Raw genomic sequence first — 19,259 nt, forward strand, 5'->3', positions numbered from 1 at the left:
CCTCACATGTACCTGTCTGACCTCACATGTACCGGTCTGACCTCACATCTACCTGTCTGACCTCACATGTACCCGTCTGACCTCACATGTACCTGTCTGACCTCACATCTACCTGTCTGACCTCACATCTACCTGTCTGACCTCACATGTACCTGTCTGACCTCACATGTACCTGTCTGACCTCACATCTACCTGTCTGACCTCACATCTACCTGTCTGACCTCACATGTACCCGTCTGACCTCACATGTACCTGTCTGACCTCACATATACCCGTCTGACCTCACATCTACCTGTCTGACCTCACATGTACCCGTCTGACCTCACATCTACCTGTCTGACCTCACATGTAGCCGTCTGACCTCACATCTACCCGTCTGACCTTCTTTCTAACCTTTTATTGTGAAGTGACCTTGAGTCTCTTGAAAGTTTTAAACCAAATGTTTTATTATATCATGATGAACATCATAAGTGACACGTGCTCCACTGAACTTCAAGTCTTCAGTCGACTCAACAAGTGATGAAAGAGTTTCTTCAACAACATTCAGATCAACACGTTTGTTTCAGGAGCAGATTTCTTCCATCATCACTGTCAGCACTTTAATGATGATTGACAGCAGCAACACAAGTGTGTTGGAGGAACACACTCACACACTCAGGTCACACACACTGAGGAACCAGAACCAGGAACCTCTGTGAGTCCAAATCCCAGGTACAAAGGTTCAGTGGAGGTGAAGAACGATCGGAGGTGTTTCTGTCCATCAGAGGAGACACTGTAGAAGGTTAAATATCCAGGATCACTAAAGTTCATCAACATTCCTACTCTGTGAGAAACTTCTTGACTCTTGATGACAGTTTCTTTCTTATCGTGATAGAATTTATATCCATCATCATCAGAGCAGCTCAGACTCCAGGAATAACGGTTCTGTCCAAACTCGGACTCGTCTTCTTTCCCTCCGTCTCTTCTGAGAGTCAGTGCGATAGAAGCTCCTCCTCTCCACTCCAGCTCCCAGTAACATGGTCCAGTCACAGCTTCTCTGCTCATCACCTGAAGACACCGGTGGAATCTGTCGGGATGGTCCAGATAATCCTGATCCTGCGTCACAAGTTCCACCGTCCTGTTGTCGTTGGACAGTAGGAGGCGCCGGTGTGCTGTGTCCGGGTCCAGTGAGAGTGGACGGAAGTCTGAGAGAAGAAGACACGAGAGGTGATGATGGTGGAAGAACTTTCTCTTCAACACAATCATGGACTCAGTGTCCCAGCAAGCCAGGGAGGGCTGCTCTGTTTGTTGACATCTAGTGGAGATCATCATCAAAGTGAAGTCAACAGTCTTCTGAGACTGGGACCACCTCCAGAGAAGAACCAGGAGGAACATCCCAGAATCATCTTGTCACATTTGATTGACACCAGTGTGTCCATATCAAGTCAGCAGCTAAACTAGCATGTAGCTAACATGATGTTTCTTCATGTTCTTGAAACATCTCTGCGTTCATCTCCACCATCATCCTGGACTTGATGAAGCTCCATCAGCAGATTCAAGTGTAACAACATCTCAACATCACAACTGCTCCACTAGAAGCTGACAGAGTCAAGGAGTTCTCATCCATCAATCAAATCAAACTTACACATCTCCCATCCAGATGTTAACCTCTGTGGTCCACAGTGATCCAGCCTGGAGGAAGAAACATTGAGAAGATCAGATTCATTTGACTTCAGATGCTAAGTGGACGTTCTTTCATGACTGTGTTGACCACAACAAAGATGGATCTAGAAACACTCGCTCAGTCTCCACTGTCTCCTTGTTCTTCCACTGGTGTCCAGCAGGAGAACATGGAGAAGCTCTGAGAGTTGGATTCATGTGCTCAGTTCAGATGAAGAGTCTGAGCAGCGTCACACACTCACATCTCTCTGCTTCTGATCACATGTTCAGTCTGAAGATCTTTGGAGCTCAGTCAGTGAGTTCTGCTGCTCTGTCCATACCTGAGAGTCTCCAGCCTCCAGTCTGGACTCTCCAGTCCAGCAGACAGCAGCTCCAGTCCTGGTCCTCCTGGATGATTGAAGCTCAGGTCCAGCTCTCTCAGATGGGACGGGTTAGATGTCAGAGCTGAGGCCAGAGAAGAACAACCTCCCTCTGAGATCTGACACGCTGACAGACTGTAATGAAGGAGAAACAGTTTCATTAAATCAGAAGAACTGAAGACATGATGTTCTGACCTGAGAGTCTCCAGGTGACAGTGTGGACTCTTCAGTCCAGCAGACAGCAGCTCCACTCCTGGATCCTTCAGGTTCCAGTTGTGACTCAGGTCCAGTTGAGTCAGACTAGAGGACGGAGAGCTGAGGACTGAGGACAGAAGTGAACAACTTCTCTCTGACAGTCGACAGTCTCTCAGCCTGTGAAAGAGACGGAAACGTCAACAAGAGACTTTTTCTCTATTTTGCCTTGAAAGCCTTGATTGGAGGAAACACTGAACTCTTGACGTTCATAAGATCATCACATGATTGTGTGAACATTTGAAGACTTTGATTTCAATCAGGATCAACTTGATCAACACATGAAATAATGAAGTTTTCATCAGTTCAACACTTGATGTATAAATGATCACATGACTCACTGTTGTGAGAGGATTGATGTGTGTTTGTGTTTAATGTCAGTGTTAGTGTTAGTGTTGTGTAACTCCACTCACACTGGTGTTGTGTAACTCCACTCACACTGGTGTTGTGTAACTCCACTCACACTGGTGTTGTGTAACTCCACTCACACTGGTGTTGTGTAACTCGACTTTGACTCGATATGTGACTTGTGTTGTGTGATTTGTGTTGTGTGACTTGTGTTGTGCAAATTAAGTTGTGCGACTTGTGTTGTGTGACTTGAAATGTTATACATGACTTGAAATATTCTTCACCTTCCTGTTGTGTTCATGAAATATCAACTTCTAGAACCAAGTTCATGAGTCGAGGAAAAGTCATTCAAATCCTTCTCAGAGTGAAAAAGGTTTCATGAAGAAACATGAATCCATTCACTGTTTACATCCATGTGTGTGTTTGTGTTTGTTTGAAATGATGTTCTGACCTGAGAGTCTCCAGGTGACAGTGTGGACTCTTCAGTCCAGCAGACAGCAGCTCCACTCCTGGATCCTTCAGGTCAAGGTTGTGACTCAGGTCCAGTTGAGTCAGACTAGAGGACGGAGAGCTGAGGACTGAGGACAGAAGTGAACAACTTCTCTCTGACAGTCGACAGTTTCTCAGCCTGTGAAAGAGACGGAAACGTCAACAAGAGACTTTTTCTCTATTTTGACTTGAAAGCCTTGATTGGAGGAAACACTGAACTCTTGACGTTCATAAGATCATCACATGATTGTGTGAACATTTGAAGACTTTGATTTCAATCAGGATCAACTTGATCAACACATGAAATAATGAAGTTTTCATCAGTTCAACACTTGATGTATTAAAACGGATAAAACCGGAGTCCGTTTCCGGCGCTCCAACACGACGTCACCTCCGGGTCTTAATACTTTGCTTTATGGAGAAAAAAGGATCAATTCAGAGTGTACGGTCGTTTATTCACCGCTTCAAAACAAACAAACATAGAAACTTTTACGATCGATCGGACTCGCTCTTTGCCGGCAGCTGTACAGGTCAATAGCTCCGGGAAAGACGGTCTCTGGTTATGGGTCGTCTCTACATTTAAGGGAAAGTTTCCTGTCCAGGGGTCGCCTATTCCGGGGCAGTGGTTCTTTTATGTTAACTCCTGTTTCGAGTCACCTGGAGAGTAACTTCCTTCCTTGCCTGTTGTGTGTTCAAGTTCCTTTGTCTTCCAGCCCCCCTCTTTTGGGTGTGTTCCGTGTTGCCCTTTTGTTTCACGTCCACAGGTGTGAACTGAGCAGACAGACAGTCCTTCATTAAATCGCTGAATAATCTCTAGTCTGTTTCAAGCTACCCTTGACACAGTGTATATCAGTATGAAAGTGAAATGTTGGTTGTGAATGTGTATTTAAACGTTTAAGCTCTTAGATGAGGCTAGTATTTTATACTCTATATTTTGATCATCTTTTTAGCATTAATTTAACTTATGGCGTATACGTATAGTGTAGAATAATTTCCAATCTAACAGTATAAATGATCACATGACTCACTGTTGTGAGAGGATTGTGTGTTTGTGTTTAATGTCAGTGTTAGTGTTAGTGTTGTGTAACTCCACTCACACTGGTGTTGTGTAACTCCACTCACACTTGTGTAACTCCACTCACACTGGTGTTGTGTAACTCCACTCACACTGGTGTTGTGTAACTCCACTCACACTGGTGTTGTGTAACTCCACTCACACTGGTGTTGTGTAACTCCACTTACACTGGTGTTGTGTAACTCCACTCACACTGGTGTTGTGTAACTTGACATTGACTCGTTGTGTGACTCATGTTATTTGACTTGTGTTTTGTGAGTCGCGTTGTGTGACTTTTGTTGTGTGACTTTTGTTGTGTGACTTTTGTTGTGTGACTTTTGTTGTGTGACTCTTGTTGTGTTATGTGACTTGTGTTGTGTGACTTGTGTTGTGTGACTTGTGTTGTGTGACTCGTGTTGTGTGACTTGTTTAGTGTGACTTGGGTTGTGTGACTTGTGTTAGTTGTGTTGTGTCACTTTTGAGTTCTTTTGTGACTCATGTTGTGTGATTGTGTTGTGTAAGTTGTGTTGTGTGAGTTGTGTTGTGTGAGTCGTGTTTTGTGACTTGTGTTGTGTGAGTTGTGTTGTGTGACTTGTGTGAGTCGTGTTGTGTGACTTGTGTTGTGTGACTCATGTCATGTGAGTTGTGTTGTGACTTGTTGTGTGTGACTCTTGTTGTGTGAGTTTTGTGGTGTGATTTGTGTGATTTGTGTTGTGTGACTTGTGTCATGTGACTCGTGTCATGTGACTTTTGTTGTGTGACTTGTGTTGTGTGACTTTTGTGGTGTGACTTTTGTTGCGTGACTTTTGTTGTGCGACTTTTGTGGTGTGCCTTTTGTGGTGTGACTTTTGTGGTGTGACTTGTGGTGTGCCTTTTGTGGTGTGACTTTTGTGGTGTGCCTTTTGTGGTGTGACTTTTGTGGTGTGCCTTGTGTTGTGTGACTTTTGTCGTGTGACTCGTGTCGTGTGACTTTTGTTGTGTGACTTTCGTGGTGTGTGATTTGTGTTGTGTGACTTGTGTTGTGCAAATTAAGTTGTGTGACTTGTGTTGTGTGATTTGAAATATTATACATGACCTGAAATATTCTTCACCTTCCTGTTGTGTTCATGAAATATCAACTTCTAGAACCAAGTTCATGAGTCGAGGAAAAGTCATTCAAATCCTTCTCAGAGTGAAAAAGGTTTCATGAAGAAACATGAATCCATTCACTGTTTACATCCATGTGTGTGTTTGTGTTTGTTTGAAATGATGTTCTGACCTGAGAGTCTCCAGGTGACAGTGTGGACTCTTCAGTCCAGCAGACAGCAGCTCCACTCCTGGATCCTTCAGGTTCCAGTTGTGACTCAGGTCCAGTTGAGTCAGACTAGAGGACGGAGAGCTGAGGACTGAGGACAGAAGTGAACAACTTCTCTCTGTCAGTCCACAGTTTCTCAGCCTGTGAAAGAGACGAGTGTCGTCAACAAGAAGATTGATTTGTGTTTATATGAGAAACAAACACAAGATAACATAAGGAAAAATAAAAAGGATCCAAAAAAAACAACAATGACAAATGAAAATAAAAGGTTGTTACATGTATATTGATCATAATAACACATCATTGATTCTTTTTCTATTCACTTACTTATCTCAGTGTTTTTGTGTGTTTTCTCTCAATTGTTGTGTCGAATTCTTTTCCAGAGTAAAAATATCTTCAATTTAATCAAGACACTGATTCAATCGTGAAGATTCACTTCAGTCAATTTATTATATTTGTTTTTAACCTTAAATTCAATATGAACAGGTTTACAAAGTTATTATTCATAACAGTGTCAGGTGTGAGTGTGAAGGTGTTGCAGGTAATACAAGCTCAAACAATGTGTGTGTGTTTGACAATCAAGGAGTCGACTACTTCCACTATACATGGACTACTATCAACCTTCAGCTAATGCCAACATGACTGACCAAATGACTGATGTAGTTCAACATATGGAGGACAGTGAGCTGAGACTATGGTATCCCATCCAAGGACGACAGCCCCTCCATCAGCCCCACACAACAGCTCAGGAGCCCATGATGGTTCAAGTCACTTCCCAACGGACATTTCTAGATTCTCTCATGTTAGACACGAAACACAAAGAGAACTCAAGGCTCCTCTTGTTTTCCGTGGGGATGTTCAGACAAAGTTGAGTTGGAAGAATGGCTCGAGTTGATGGAAGATTATTTCAAGAAACGTGATGTTCAACTGGAGAGTCGGGTCGAAGAAATTCTCACACATTTAAGGGCTCGAGCTAAAGAGTGAAGTTTGGGATAGAAATGGAGAGATAGATGTTGCACGCCGTCCTCACGCTGTGTATGGTCTCTTGAGGAAACATTTTTCTTCCGAACGATATTCATGGTGCCTTTCGTTCAACTCTCACAGATGAAGACCCGTTTGACTACTGGCTCCGCCTCAATAAAGCTGCTGCAGTCGCCACAGGTTGCTTGTGGGAACAAGGCAAATGTTTGATCACCCAGATCTGGCTCTCACATTCCGGTCCATCCTTTGGATAAATGGTCAGCCGTGAAGTGCAGGACGAGTTGGATGAATTTCATAGACTAGTTTGAAGACACCAGCCAAACATAGTGAAGAGGTGAACATGGATAGAGTTGAAGTTAACCTACAGCAGCCTGTGAACCACCTGAGAGACAGCAGCCAGTTGATCAAGACTCTTCTACAATGGAGAGGTTGCTGGGGTTGTTGGAAAAGATGCTGCTGCAGAACCAGAGTCAGAACCAAGTTATGGTTCTTTCTCAAAACACAAAATGGATTGTGTTGAGGCAACTGAATATGTATATATAGAATCTGTTTGGACGACAAGCCTTTCAGACTGCAGTACCCCCGTGTCCCCTCTAGTCAATATGAGAAACTGAGGATCTAAATGAGATGGAGGAACAGGGGATTATTCGTGAATCTGTGAGTGAGTTTTCTTCTCCTCTTGTGCTTGTTGTTAAACCTAATGGTGACCTACGCATTTGCAATGACTTCAGATGGTTGATGCCTGAACAGTGAAAGATGCGGACCCCCTGCCCCACCAGACAGACGCCCTTGCTGCGCTTCCTGGTAACACATTTTTCTCCACTATGGACCTCACATCAGGGTTTTATAATGTCAGACTCCACGAAGAGGATAAGAAATTTAAAGTGTTCTCCTTCCCGTTTGGTCTGCACAAATATAGTAGAATGCTCCAGGGTCTTACCAACAGCCCCGCAACATGTATACAGATGATGATGTCCATATTTGGTGATAAGAACTTTACCAGTCTTTTGTGTTATCTGGACGACCTGCTGGTTTTTGCTCCATCGGAGGAGGTTGCAATTGAGCGGTTGGAGATGGTTTTTTCGTGTCTTGCTGCTAACAACTTCAAGCTGTCACCTAGGAAATGTAACTTTCTTTGCAGATCTGTAAGGTTCTTAGGACACATTATTTGTGCAAATGGTGTTAAAGACGGACGCTGATAAAATAAATGCCATTGTTGATGTGGAAGAATCTGATCTGTTTGACTCTGATGGAATCACTCCTGCAAAGAAGATGAGATAATTTCTTAGCATGGTCCTGTATTATCACCATTTCATAGAGGGATGTTCAGCTGAAGCCAAACCACTTTTTGATCTTGTTTCTGATCCTGTCTCCTGTAACAGCAGAGGCAGAAAACGCAAACCTAAATTGAAAAGGTTTCATCAAACTCACCCCCGGTGATTGTTCTGCTGAGTGTAAGGCTGCATTCCAAACACTTAAACATGACTCAGTCCACAGTGTCACTCTGGCTCACCCTGACTTCACAGAGCCCTTGTTCCTGCTGTAGACGCTTCTTTTGACGGGTTAGGTGCTGTCCTCTCACAGTTGCCACCAGGGGGCACTGTAGCACGACCAGTGGCTTTTGCCAGTAAAAGCCTCTCACGTTCACAGCTGAATTAACCTGCTCATCGGCTAGAGTTTCTGGCGGTTTGTGATAAGTTCAGTCACTGGCTAAAAGGAAGACATCTTACAGTTTGGACAGATAACAATCCCCTAACCTACATTTTTACTAAGCCCTAGTTGGACGCATGTGAACAAAGATCGGTGTCCAAGTTGGCAGCTTATAGTTTTGATCCGAACTATGTACCTGGCAACAAGAATGTGGTCGCTGGTGCCCTTGAGAACCATTTGTTCGGTCTTGCATTGATCATCGACTTGTTACAGAGACCTACGTCTCATTGTTACAGAAGATGTGTGGTCTTAAAGATGAAAAAGTGCATGGTGCATTCAAGTGTACTACGAACTGTCAAAGGGTCATTGAGCAGTCTTTGAATGAGGGTGAAGCACTAGACCAGGCCTGGCCAACCCGTGGCTCCCGGGCCGCATGCGGCTCTTTGCCTGGTTTCATGCGGCTCTAACGTTCTAGTGTTGTGTCGTCACGAACGATTTATTCGAACGAACGATCTTTTGAGTGAACGTACTGAACCGAATCACTTCATGAAGTGATTAATTCCTTTCTCAGTTCAGTTGAACGCCTCGACCGTGCCGGTGGGAGGGATTCTATGATAAGTCTTTGCTACAGAACATTTAGTTTTTATGTTGGCACAGATTCGTTCAGTGAACGGGGATTCATGTTCGGCTGTGAACACACCTCAAGATCTTCTCTATTTGCTGAATTTCTCACGAATGTCTGTGTACTGGTCCTTTTCCGTGAACGCACTTTATTTTTCTTTTTTTTAAATTGTCCCTCAAGTGCAGTGAACGTGAACCTCGGGTCTGAATCATTAAACCTAGTAACGGATTGTTTGGCTGCGTTCAGGAAGTAGAAGAAATTGCAGTCAGAGCTCCATAAGCACTGAGTTAGTGATTTGGTGAACGAACGAACTGAACAAATCCTTTTAATGAACTGATTCTAGTGATTCAGTTCAGTCAAAAGAACTGCCGATCCCATCACTATGACATTCATATCGAAGTTTGGGTTTGTGTTTTTTTTAATGTGCGTGTTCGCTTCGCTTGAGTTCAATACGGTATTTTCATCTAACGCGCAATAATACAAGCCAGATCTGAAGAGGTTTGTTCAAAGCAAGGAAGCCAGAAGTCCCAATAAGCAACATGCATAGTAAGATAAAAAAGACATTTTAATTATTATATTTTTGTTTGTGGACTTGGTTGAACTGAGAGTTTGTGTGTGAGACACAGTGCACACGATGTTCATTGTTGAAAATGACTGACCCGTGGTCTGTAGAAGTCAAATTCTGTTTGGCCACCCCTGCACTAGACCAACAAAATTCCTTGACAGCTGAAGAATTATCAGCCGTTTTTGGAGCACAAATCTCCGGTGGAATGAGCCAGAAAGAAGGCACAAAACCTCCTCTTCCTCAACTTGTGGACATCACTCAGTCTGACTCATTAACTAAAAGTGAAATAGCCAGACTGCAAGAACAGGACAACATTCTAAACATGGCGTTTTATTATGTCAAACGTCATAGGCAACCAAACACAAAAAATCTTCCAGTTAATCGCCCCAAATTCATTAAAAGGTCAGGTGTTGCGTGGTTTACATGACTCAGAGGTCGTCAGGGTCAGGCACGCACTGTGTCACTGGAGTGGACTGGAGAGTGACATCATTCAAATCATCAGTAAAGGGCTGTTTTCGCTGTGTTGTTGCTAAAACTCCAGAACCTTCATTTCGTTGTCCCCCTTGAATGCATTCCAACAGCTGCACCTTTAGAATTGGTTTGCATAGATTTTTGGTCTGTGAGAAATCTGACAATCGAAGCGTGGATGTACTTGTTGTGACTGATCATTTCTCAAAAGCTAAGCAGGTATCCCGTCGACTGGGTTCGCACCCTTTTTCCTCATGTTTGGCAGGACACCACGATAACCTGTTGATGTTGTGTTCCAGCATGCTCTCCCTGATTCCACTGTTGTTGACCATCATGACTTTGTGTCTCGGTTGAAGCAGGAGTTAGCCAAAGCTACTCAAATTGGCCAAAATCTACCCGCAGAGCTAGGGGCATGTCTCTTGCTGTTGGTGATCGGGTTCTGCCCTCTTGACAAATGAGCGATTAGTGATAGTGTAAACACATCATTCCTCTATAGACCTAATGCACTGTAGGAGCGAGTGACACTGTACCAAGATGGCCGCCCTGTATACACACCGCTCTAGTGGGCGGCAGCAGTCGATGCGGCGTCCATGTAAATATGTCTATGGCCTCGAGGACTGCGATGAGGTAGGAGGAGGAGATGCTCTGTGAGCATTAGTGTAGAAAAATATGTTAGAAACACCTTTTTCTTTCAATTGTCATATTTTATGTTCTTTGTTTAGTAGCAGTTTTATTGTATATGTTTGTTTAATTGTTTAGCGTTTAACTTATTGTGTGGTGTTTCTAGAGCGAGAGCAACGAGTGTGTGAGCGATCCATCCTCAAACAGTATTTTGATTTTTGTGCAGAATCCTACAAATAAAAGACGAGTGATCCACGCGCAGCTTTGACTCTCTGGAGTCTCACCTCTGACTTTCACATGTTCTGAAGCTGAAGAAATGATTTTCTGACCTGAGAGTCTCCAGGTGACAGTGTGGACTCTTCAGTCCAGCAGACAGCAGCTCCACTCCTGGATCCTTCAGGTTCCAGTTGAGACTCAGGTCCAGTTGAGTCAGACTAGAGGACGGAGAGCTGAGGACTGAGGACAGAAGTGAACAACTTCTCTCTGACAGTCGACAGTTTCTCAGCCTGTGAAAGAGACGAGTGTCGTCAACAAGAGGATTGATTTGTGTTTATATGAGAAACAAACACAAGATAACATAAGGAAAAATAAAGAGTCACAAAACAAACAACAATGACAAATGAAAATAAAAGGTTGTTACATGTATATTGATCATAATAACACATCATTGATTATTTTTCTATTCACTTACTTATCTCAGTGTTTTTGTGTGTTTTCTCTCAATTGTTGTGTCGAATTCTTTTCCAGAGTAAAAATATCTTCAATTTAATCAAGACACTGATTCAATCGTGAAGATTCACTTCAGTCAATTTATTCTATTTGTTTTTTTAACCTTAAATTCAATATTTCTCAGGTTTACAAAGTTATTATTCATAACAGTGTCAGGTGTGAGTGTGAAGGTGTTGCAGGTAATACAAGCTCAAACAATGTGTGTGTGTTTGTCACTCACACTCCTGCACTCTCTCAACATTGTTGTCTTCATTTGAATGTTTACAGTTAGAAAATTCAAGGTGAATTCTCTCCATCTTTGGATCCAGTGGATCTATGTTGTGACACAGATGGAGTTTCAATCATCTTCCGTCACATTCACCTTCATTTCTTCTCCCATGTTTGCTTCACATGCACTCAATTAGTTTCAACTTTTGAAACATTTGTCAAGTTTGGAGACTATTTTTGAAGGAGGTTGTTTCTGAATGTTATTTTCTGTTCTATTAACACTGGTTAAACTTTTCATTTTCTTCATTTATGTTCAGTTTTCACGCTGGATTTTGGGGACAATCCTAAAATAAACCCTGTCTGTGCCTGAGGGAGAAACATACAGTTGTTCATTCCCTGTTTGTGTGTTTGTGTCCACGACACATGTTCAAGTGTTTGCTCATGAAATTCAAATATAAGTTGATGTTGTTTCAAAAAGTGACTTTAGAAAATGATGGATTTACAAAACAACGTGAAAGAAAAACCATGAAGAGAGAAAGGAAGTTGGAGTTTCTCAGCCTGGATAAAATGAAGAAGGAAATCAAACATTCATGGTTCATATCAGAGATGTTTCAATGATCCACTTACAGAACTTCATTTGAAGCTTGAACCACCGGCAGAAGCCTCTCAAGAACCTCCTCTGAGGTAGAGTATTTCTTCAGGTCAAACACCTTCAGATGTTCCTCTGAGGACAGTAAGATGAAGGCCAGGCTGGACCATTGAGCAGGAGACAGTTGATCTGTGAGGAGACGTCCTGATCTCAGCTGCTGTTGGACCTCCTCCACCAGAGAAGTGTCCTTCACTTCATTCAGACAGTGGAACAGGTTGATGATTCTCTCTGGAGACACATTCTCACTGATCTTCTTCTTGATGAGCTTTGCTGTGTCCTGATTGGTCCAGGAACTACTTCCTGTCTGTGTCAACAAACCTGTCAGGAGACTCTGGCTGGTCTGCAGAGAAAGACCCAGAAGGAAGCGCAGGAACAAGTCCAGATGTCCATTTGGACTTTCTACAGCTTCATTGATGGTTCTCTGGTAGAAACTTTCGATTGGAAGTTTGTTTCTAAACATTCTTGACAGTCTGGATGGTTGTTGTGAATCAAGCAAGTTGACTCCAGACTTGATGAAGTTCTGGTGAACATGAAGAGCAGCCAGAAACTCCTGAAGACTCAGGTGGATGAAGCAGAACATCTGGTCCTGGTAGAGTCCTCTCTCCTCTCTGAAGATCTGAGTGAAGACTCCTGAGTAAAGTGAAGCAGCTGTGATGTTGATGTCACACTCTGTCAGGTCTGATTCATAGAAGACCAAGTTTCCTTTCTTCAGATGCTCAAAAGCCAGTTTTCCCAGAGACTCCATCATCTCCCTGCTCTCAGGATCCCAAACTGTGTCTGTCCCAGCTGCTCCATGGTACTTCATCTTCTTGACTTTGGACAGAACCACCAGGAAGTGGATGAACATCTCAGTCAGGGTGTTGGGCAGCTGTCCTGTCTCTCCTCTCTTCAACATGTCTTCCAGAACTGTGGCAATGATCCAGCAGAAGATCGGGATGTGACACATGATGTGGAGGCTTCGTGAGGTCTTGATGTGAGAGATGATGGTGCTGGTCTGCTCCTCATCACTGGACCTCTTTCTGAAGTACTCCTCCTTCTGGAGGTCAGTGAACCCTCTGACCTCTGTCACCATGTCCACACACTCAGGAGGGATCTGATTGGCTGCTGCAGGTCGTGTGGTCATCCAGAGATGAGCTGAGGGAAGAAGATTCCCTCTGATGAGGTTTGTCAGGAGGACGTCTACTGAGGTGGACTCTGTAGCTGCTGTCAGGACCTGACTGTTGAGGAAGTCCAGAGGGAGTCGACACTCGTCCAGACCATCAAAGATGAACAGGACCTGGAGTCCTTCAAAACTGATGAGATCTTTGGTTTCAGGAAAGAAAAGATGAACAAGTTCCATCAAACTCAACTTCTTCTCTTTCAGCAGGTTCAGCTCTCTGAAGGTGAAAGGAAACATGAGGTGGAAGTTCTGGTGGGCTTTGTCTTCAGCCCAGTCCAGAGTGACCTTCTGTGTCAGGAGGGTCTTCCCAATGCCAGCCACGCCCTTCGTCAGCAGGCTCCTGATTGGTGGGTCTCTCTCAGGTGAGGCTTTAAAGAGGTCTTCTGTTCTGATGGTAGTTTCTGGTCTGGTCTGGTTCCTGGTGGCTGCTTCGATCTGTCGGACCTCGTGCTCCTGGTTGACCTGGTCTGTGCCCCCCTCAGTGATGTAGAGCTCCGTGTAGATCTGATTCAGAGGAGCAGAGTTTCCTGCTTTAGCGACCCCCTCAGACACACTGTGGAACTTCTTCTTCAGGCTCCTCTTCAGTTGTCTTTGACGCTTTCCAGCACGACTTCCTGAAGAAGAGAAGTCACATGAAGCTCAAGATTCTAGAAGATCAATCTTCTCATCAGCTGCAGGAACTTCCATCACAAATTTACTTCAAGACGTCATATTCAGCAGGTTGAAGGTTCAAATCCTCTTACTTCCCCACAGGCGACCAGCAAGCTCCTCCTGCTTCATGCTCCTCAGGAGGTTCAGGATGATCTTCAGGAAAGCTTCTCTGCTGCTCCTCATCTGCTCCTCTTCACACTTCGACTCCTCCTCTTCCTCATCATCCAGGTGTTTCTGCTCACCTGGTCTGAGAAACTTCTTCACTCTCTCCAGTTCCTCCTTCACCAGGGTCATGACCTTCTCCTCCAGCAACTGAAACACACACATGTGACTAGAGGCAGGTCTGAACTTTCTTCACGAGCAGGACGTGATATTACGTCTCTTATTGACGTCATAGAAGGAAAAATTCAATTTAAATCTCATCTTCTCTCCAGAACCAAACAAGAGTCTCAGCCACACCAGACCTTCTGGTTCATGTAGGAACAGCTCAAGTGTGAAGCTGACAGATGCAGGTGTCCAGTACTCAGAGCTTCATGAAGCATGCAGAAGCAGCTGCTGTAGTTCGCAGGTGAGGCTGAAGAACGTACCTGAATCGTGGACTCCACATCTGTCTGATGCTGCTGGACACACTGGAGAACATCTGAGACCTGCTGATCCTCTCTGTGAAGAACATCAGGTAGTCGATAAGTTCTACTTCTACAATGTCACCAATGATCTGAGCAAGACTTCATGGCTTCAGTTTGTTGCTTCTTCTCTTGGATGTTGACTTTCTTTCACGACTGTCTGCAGCACTTTTGACTAACAGTTCATGAGCAGTTGGTATCAGTGGAGAAAAGAGAAGAAAACCTCACCTGTCTCCTGAAGACTCTTGTCCACCTTTGAAATTAATACGATGTGCCATTGATGCTTCACTCTTCAGAGACTCACAGTTGAGTTCAGACTCTTCTTGTTTCTCCTGGTAGATCCTGAAAGAGACACAACTCTGATCAACACTTCTGTCGTTCACCATCTGACCAGTAGATGTCATGTTGCTCCTGTTGTCTCTCACCTCTGATGCTTCTGTTCACCTTTGAAGTTAATCAATCTTCCTTTAGATCTGTCACTCTTCAGAGACTCACAGCTGGGAGCAGGTCCAGGTCCTGGTCCTGGTCCTGGTCCTGGTCTTTGTCCAGGTCCAGGTCCAGCAGATGTTCGTAGCTTTGATCTGAACACACACAAGTTTCAGTGAGAAGAAGATTCCAGTATGTGTTGGTGTGACAGGGACGTGATCTTCTCACCTCTGAGCTCTGGTCTGACTGTCATGGTCTTCACCCAGAGGAGGTTCAGAGGCAGGATCTTCCTCCTCTGTGTCCACACCTGCACACAAACGCAGCAGCATCATCACTCGTTATCATTGTGTTGTTACACAAACAACATGTTGTTGCTCAACCACACATTCATGTGTTCACTCTAGTTGTTGCTGATCTTCACATGAACTTTGACTCTTGGTCTCTGAACACTTTTTATTGCTGGAATCAAAAGATGCCGGAACAGAGTTCAGACGTTATCAACAGTCAGGATCAGAGTTCACCTGCTGCTGCCACACCTGTGTTTATAGCCCTCGATTCTTCATCCAGTCACCAGGTTAATGATTGACGCACATGTTGATATGAGAGCAATTTGTTCTTTGACTGACTTTGATCCACTTTATATTTTTATGTTTTCACTCATTCAATCAACACATGAAGAATAATTTTCTTTTTCACCTCACTCTTGATTAATGTATTCACCTCACTCATGATTCATTTATTCACCTCAATCTTGATTCATGTATTCACCTCACAAACTCACTCTTGACTCATGCATTCACACTCTGGCTGGGGAACATGGCAGCATGAAAAAAGTCACTGACCTGTGAGCAGCTCTCTGCTCTGAAGACTTGTGTCCATGTTTGTAGGTGAAACTTCCAGGTGAGCTGAGCTGCTTGTGATCCAGACTCAGGGAAACACTGATCAACCGTCAGTGAGGAGGTGTGTCCTGTCAGAGACATCAGTGCAACATAGTGTGTTGTTGACTCACACTTTTACGACATCGTTCAACAACAAAACATTTTCCACGAGAATCCCGACGTTTGACAAGTTTAGTCACGATGTTGATCTAGAAGAAGGAATGCAGGAGTTATTTACATGAATATATTAATGTTTATATGAGTAACCTTCAGAGTAACATAGTACTTTACATAAGAAACACAGTTAAACAACTGTCTGACCACACCTGTTCAAAGTTCTACTTTATCGCTTGATGATTCATGATTGATTAACAAAACTGTTAGTGTAAGAAGTAACTTCACTGATATAAGAACAACTTTAGTTCTTCACTGTCATCACTTGACTTTTACTAACACTGTTAGGGGTTTTTGTGTTTCCATGAACCGACCCCTCCCCAGCCTCGTACGTGGTGATGGAATGAAGGACAGACACATGGATGAGTTTAAGAAAAATGCTCGTTTAGTGAATTATGCAAAAGTCAGAGACAAACTTACGTGAACACGGGCGCTAGCAAGCAGAGAGATCTATCGCAGACGTCTTCGAATGCCAGAACGCAAAGATCAGACAAAATGGTGGATCTTTATAGTAGAATATTCAGGTTAACGCCTCTAGTCAAATGTGAATGTAGGATTGGTCAGTAAGTGTAAACATTTGATTCTAAGATGGCCGGTCGCACGTGATCGTAGTGGAAATTTACCAAAAGTTGTTGTTTTCAAGAATCTGTTCCCAGCGACTTGTGTCCTTCAGAGTGAATTCTCAAACAGGTGTCCAGACGTCCTGGAATCTGGGATTGTTTAATCTTTCTGTGTGTGTGAGGCTTTGTGACCTCGGCCTTTGAGTTGTGAGCCTGAGTTTAGTTTAAGTGAATGCAATGCAAGAATAGGATTATTTAATATGAATTAAATATGTAAGATTATCAGTTAATCAAGTGACTATTTGAAATGTGTGTTAAATCTAGGTGATTGATTACAGTAAAGTTGTCATTTCCTTACAACACATAATCCCATAATGCCATTAGAGTCGGGCGAGTTACAGGCTCCATATTGACCTAAGAGAGGCGTTTAAAGACCATCACCGTCTGCACTCCCCCTCCCTCTCTTCCACTCCCTCCACCTCCTCCTCCTCCTCACCCTCCTCCTCCACCTCCCCCTCCTCCACCTCCTCCTCCTCCTCCCCCTCCTCCACCTCCCCCTCCCTCTCTTCCACCTCCTCCTCCCCCACCTCCACCTCCTCCTCCTCCTCCTTCTCCTTCTCCTCCATCTCTTCATCCTCCTCCTCTTCCTCCTCCTCCTCCTCTCCTGACCCTTCACCTACGATCATGAGCTTTGACCCTCATCTACGTCATGAGCTTTGACGCTTCACCTACGGTCATGAACTTTGACACTCACCTACGGTCATGAACTTTGACCCTCACCTACGGTCATGAACTTTGACCTTCACCTACGGTCATGAACATTTACCCTTCACCTACTTCATGAGCTTTGACCCTCACCTACGTCATGAACTTTGACCCTATATATATTTTGAAGCAACTTTTTTTTAAGTATGGAAAATATAACTTCTATTGGCAGTAACTAAGTTTTTGATTCAGTATTCTACTGAAGCAACTTAGTTTTCAATTGAAAAACATATTTTCAAAGAAATCTTTAGCAACTGTCGTTCATTTGAAGTAAATATCTGGAGACACAGTTTGAAACCTTGATTCTTAGTTGGCACTAAATGAATCAAACTGTGCTCGAGTCACTGAGTCTCAGTATCTCGTTGCTTCAATACTTACTATCAGAAGTATCTTTAAAATCTAAAGAGCGATAACTGACTTGATAAAACATCAACTATTTGAAAAAAAGGTTCAATATCTCAATGAAAACACTTTGTTCTACAATGATACGTCCACGAATGTGAAGCATTGAGTCACATGATCACGGTTCGATGGACAGAAGTCGACGTTTGTGTAGTAGAGCCTGATGACCACTTGGGTGTTCTGTACCGTTGACAGGGTTGGAGGTGTGTGGGGGGATCGGATAAAAAGAGTCTTTGGAATCCCTAATGGCTGTTAGCGTTGTTGTGTGTCTCCCTTAAAAACAAACGAGTTGAGCAACAACATCGTACATTGTGTCAGAAGTTGGCAAAGACAACCGTGAGTGACGAAAACATCTGTAACGTGTCGGGAAGACGTCAGAAGTTGTTCTCCGGGACGCAAGCTAAAGCTAATGCTAAGCAGCTAAACCAGTGAGCTTGTCGGCTTTTTCTTCTGAGTAACGGAAGGAGGAGAGACTGTGTCAGGATGGAACACGTTTTTTCAATACCTCCACAACTTTGACGAGCCAAACAGTTGGACTCAGTGGCGTTTTGAGCGATTCCGGGTTGATCAGGACCTGCAGAGAAGTCAGAGGCACCAGATCAACTTCTAGACGTTACGGGTGAGAAAAGTGACGACGTCTTGAACACTCTCACAATGGCTGATGACCAGAGACACATATATGAAGCAAAGCTCTGACGGAACATTTCATTGGCAGACATAATGTCGTGTATGAAAGAGTTTAACAGCAGATACCAGCAGCTGGAGAAACAGTGGAAAACTTCATCACTGATGTTCATAAGCTGAATTCTGACAATATGGTCATGTGCAGGAAGAGATGATAAGAGATCGGATCGTAGTTGGAATAAGAGATGGAAATGATCAGAAGGATTACAGCTAGATCCTAACCTCACTTTGACCAAAACAATAACGCAGGTCCGACAAAATGAGGAGGTAAAGAAACAACAGCCACTGATAAGACAAAAGTCAGAAATAAAAGAAGCAAATGTAGACGCTTTATCAACAAGAAAAAAAGGCAAATTTAAGATGTTCTCACAACAGAAGAATAAACAAACAGTCCAGAGAACAAAAGATTGCTCAACATGTGGAAAATAACCTCAACACCCGTGGAAGCAATGTCCAGCAAGGGAAGCAGAAGGTGCAAGAAAAGTGGTCATTTTGCTGCAATGTGTCGAACAGGACACAGCGTTGAGTCAATAGAAGACGACCAGAAGAATCTGAATGTGCATTCATGGGAACAATACAAAGTCAGAGTCAAAAACAAGACATATGGAAACAAAACATTGAAATGAATGGAGAACTTGTTAACTTTAAGTTGGATACAGGAGCAGCGGTCACAGCAATCCCAGAATCGGAATATTCCAGAGCCAGAGATGGTGAACTGAAAAAGGCACAGAGGATTATATGTGGCCCAATAATCAACCATTGACCGTCCTGGGCACATTCAGGGCGTGTCTGAAAAAGGGTAAACAGAAAACTGAACAAGAAATATTTGTTGTGAAAAACCTAGTGATGCCATTGCTAGGTCTTCCAGCTATTCTGTGTCTACCCTTGCTCCAGCAGGTGGCAGCTGTTATGGAGCAACACCATATGCCCTGCAGCTCCGAGACGTGTAGCATTGCCTCTTATGGACAAGGTACAATCAGAGCTCCAGAG

At 43.6% G+C, this 19,259-nt stretch overlaps 1 protein-coding gene and 1 pseudogene across 2 annotated transcripts; both read right to left on the reverse strand.

Moving 5' to 3' along the window:
* Window positions 1–591: 591 nt before the first annotated feature.
* On the reverse strand, window positions 592–14,403 carry LOC148064535 (NACHT, LRR and PYD domains-containing protein 3-like; annotated as a pseudogene). Its single transcript, XR_015713432.1, has 10 exons — window positions 14,345–14,403; window positions 13,850–14,069; window positions 11,926–13,720; window positions 10,692–10,868; window positions 5,420–5,596; window positions 3,070–3,246; window positions 2,214–2,390; window positions 1,980–2,153; window positions 1,625–1,671; window positions 592–1,184 (listed from the first exon to the last, which is right to left on the reverse strand). The product of XR_015713432.1 is annotated as an NACHT, LRR and PYD domains-containing protein 3-like (transcript).
* Window positions 14,404–14,604: 201 nt separating this feature from the next.
* LOC148064536 (uncharacterized) lies at window positions 14,605–19,222 on the reverse strand. Its single transcript, XM_087809696.1, has 5 exons — window positions 19,153–19,222; window positions 18,091–18,159; window positions 15,035–15,113; window positions 14,806–14,961; window positions 14,605–14,722 (listed from the first exon to the last, which is right to left on the reverse strand). Exons 1-5 carry the CDS (start codon window positions 19,220–19,222, stop codon window positions 14,605–14,607), a joined length of 492 nt encoding a protein of 163 aa, XP_087665822.1.
* Between the last annotated feature and the right edge of the window lie 37 nt (window positions 19,223–19,259).

The sequence above is a fragment of the Callionymus lyra genome, chromosome 15 (assembly GCF_982586985.1).
Source record: "Callionymus lyra chromosome 15, fCalLyr1.hap1.1, whole genome shotgun sequence".
In the NCBI taxonomy this organism is placed as follows: domain Eukaryota; kingdom Metazoa; phylum Chordata; class Actinopteri; order Syngnathiformes; family Callionymidae; genus Callionymus; species Callionymus lyra.

What these genes read in the sequence shown, in the direction of transcription:
- LOC148064536 (XM_087809696.1), bottom strand. Translation starts at nt 19,222, where the DNA reads ATGCTACACGTCTCGGAGCTGCAGGGCATATGGTGTTGCTCCATAACA. An exon ending in GGCTCGTCAAAGTTGTGGAG is followed by an intron (nt 15,114 to 18,090) that starts GTATTGAAAAAA and finishes GTTTGTGTGCAG; the next exon opens with GTGTGGACACAGAGGAGGAA. An exon ending in GGTGAACAGAAGCATCAGAG is followed by an intron (nt 14,723 to 14,805) that starts GTGAGAGACAAC and finishes TGTCTCTTTCAG; the next exon opens with GATCTACCAGGAGAAACAAG.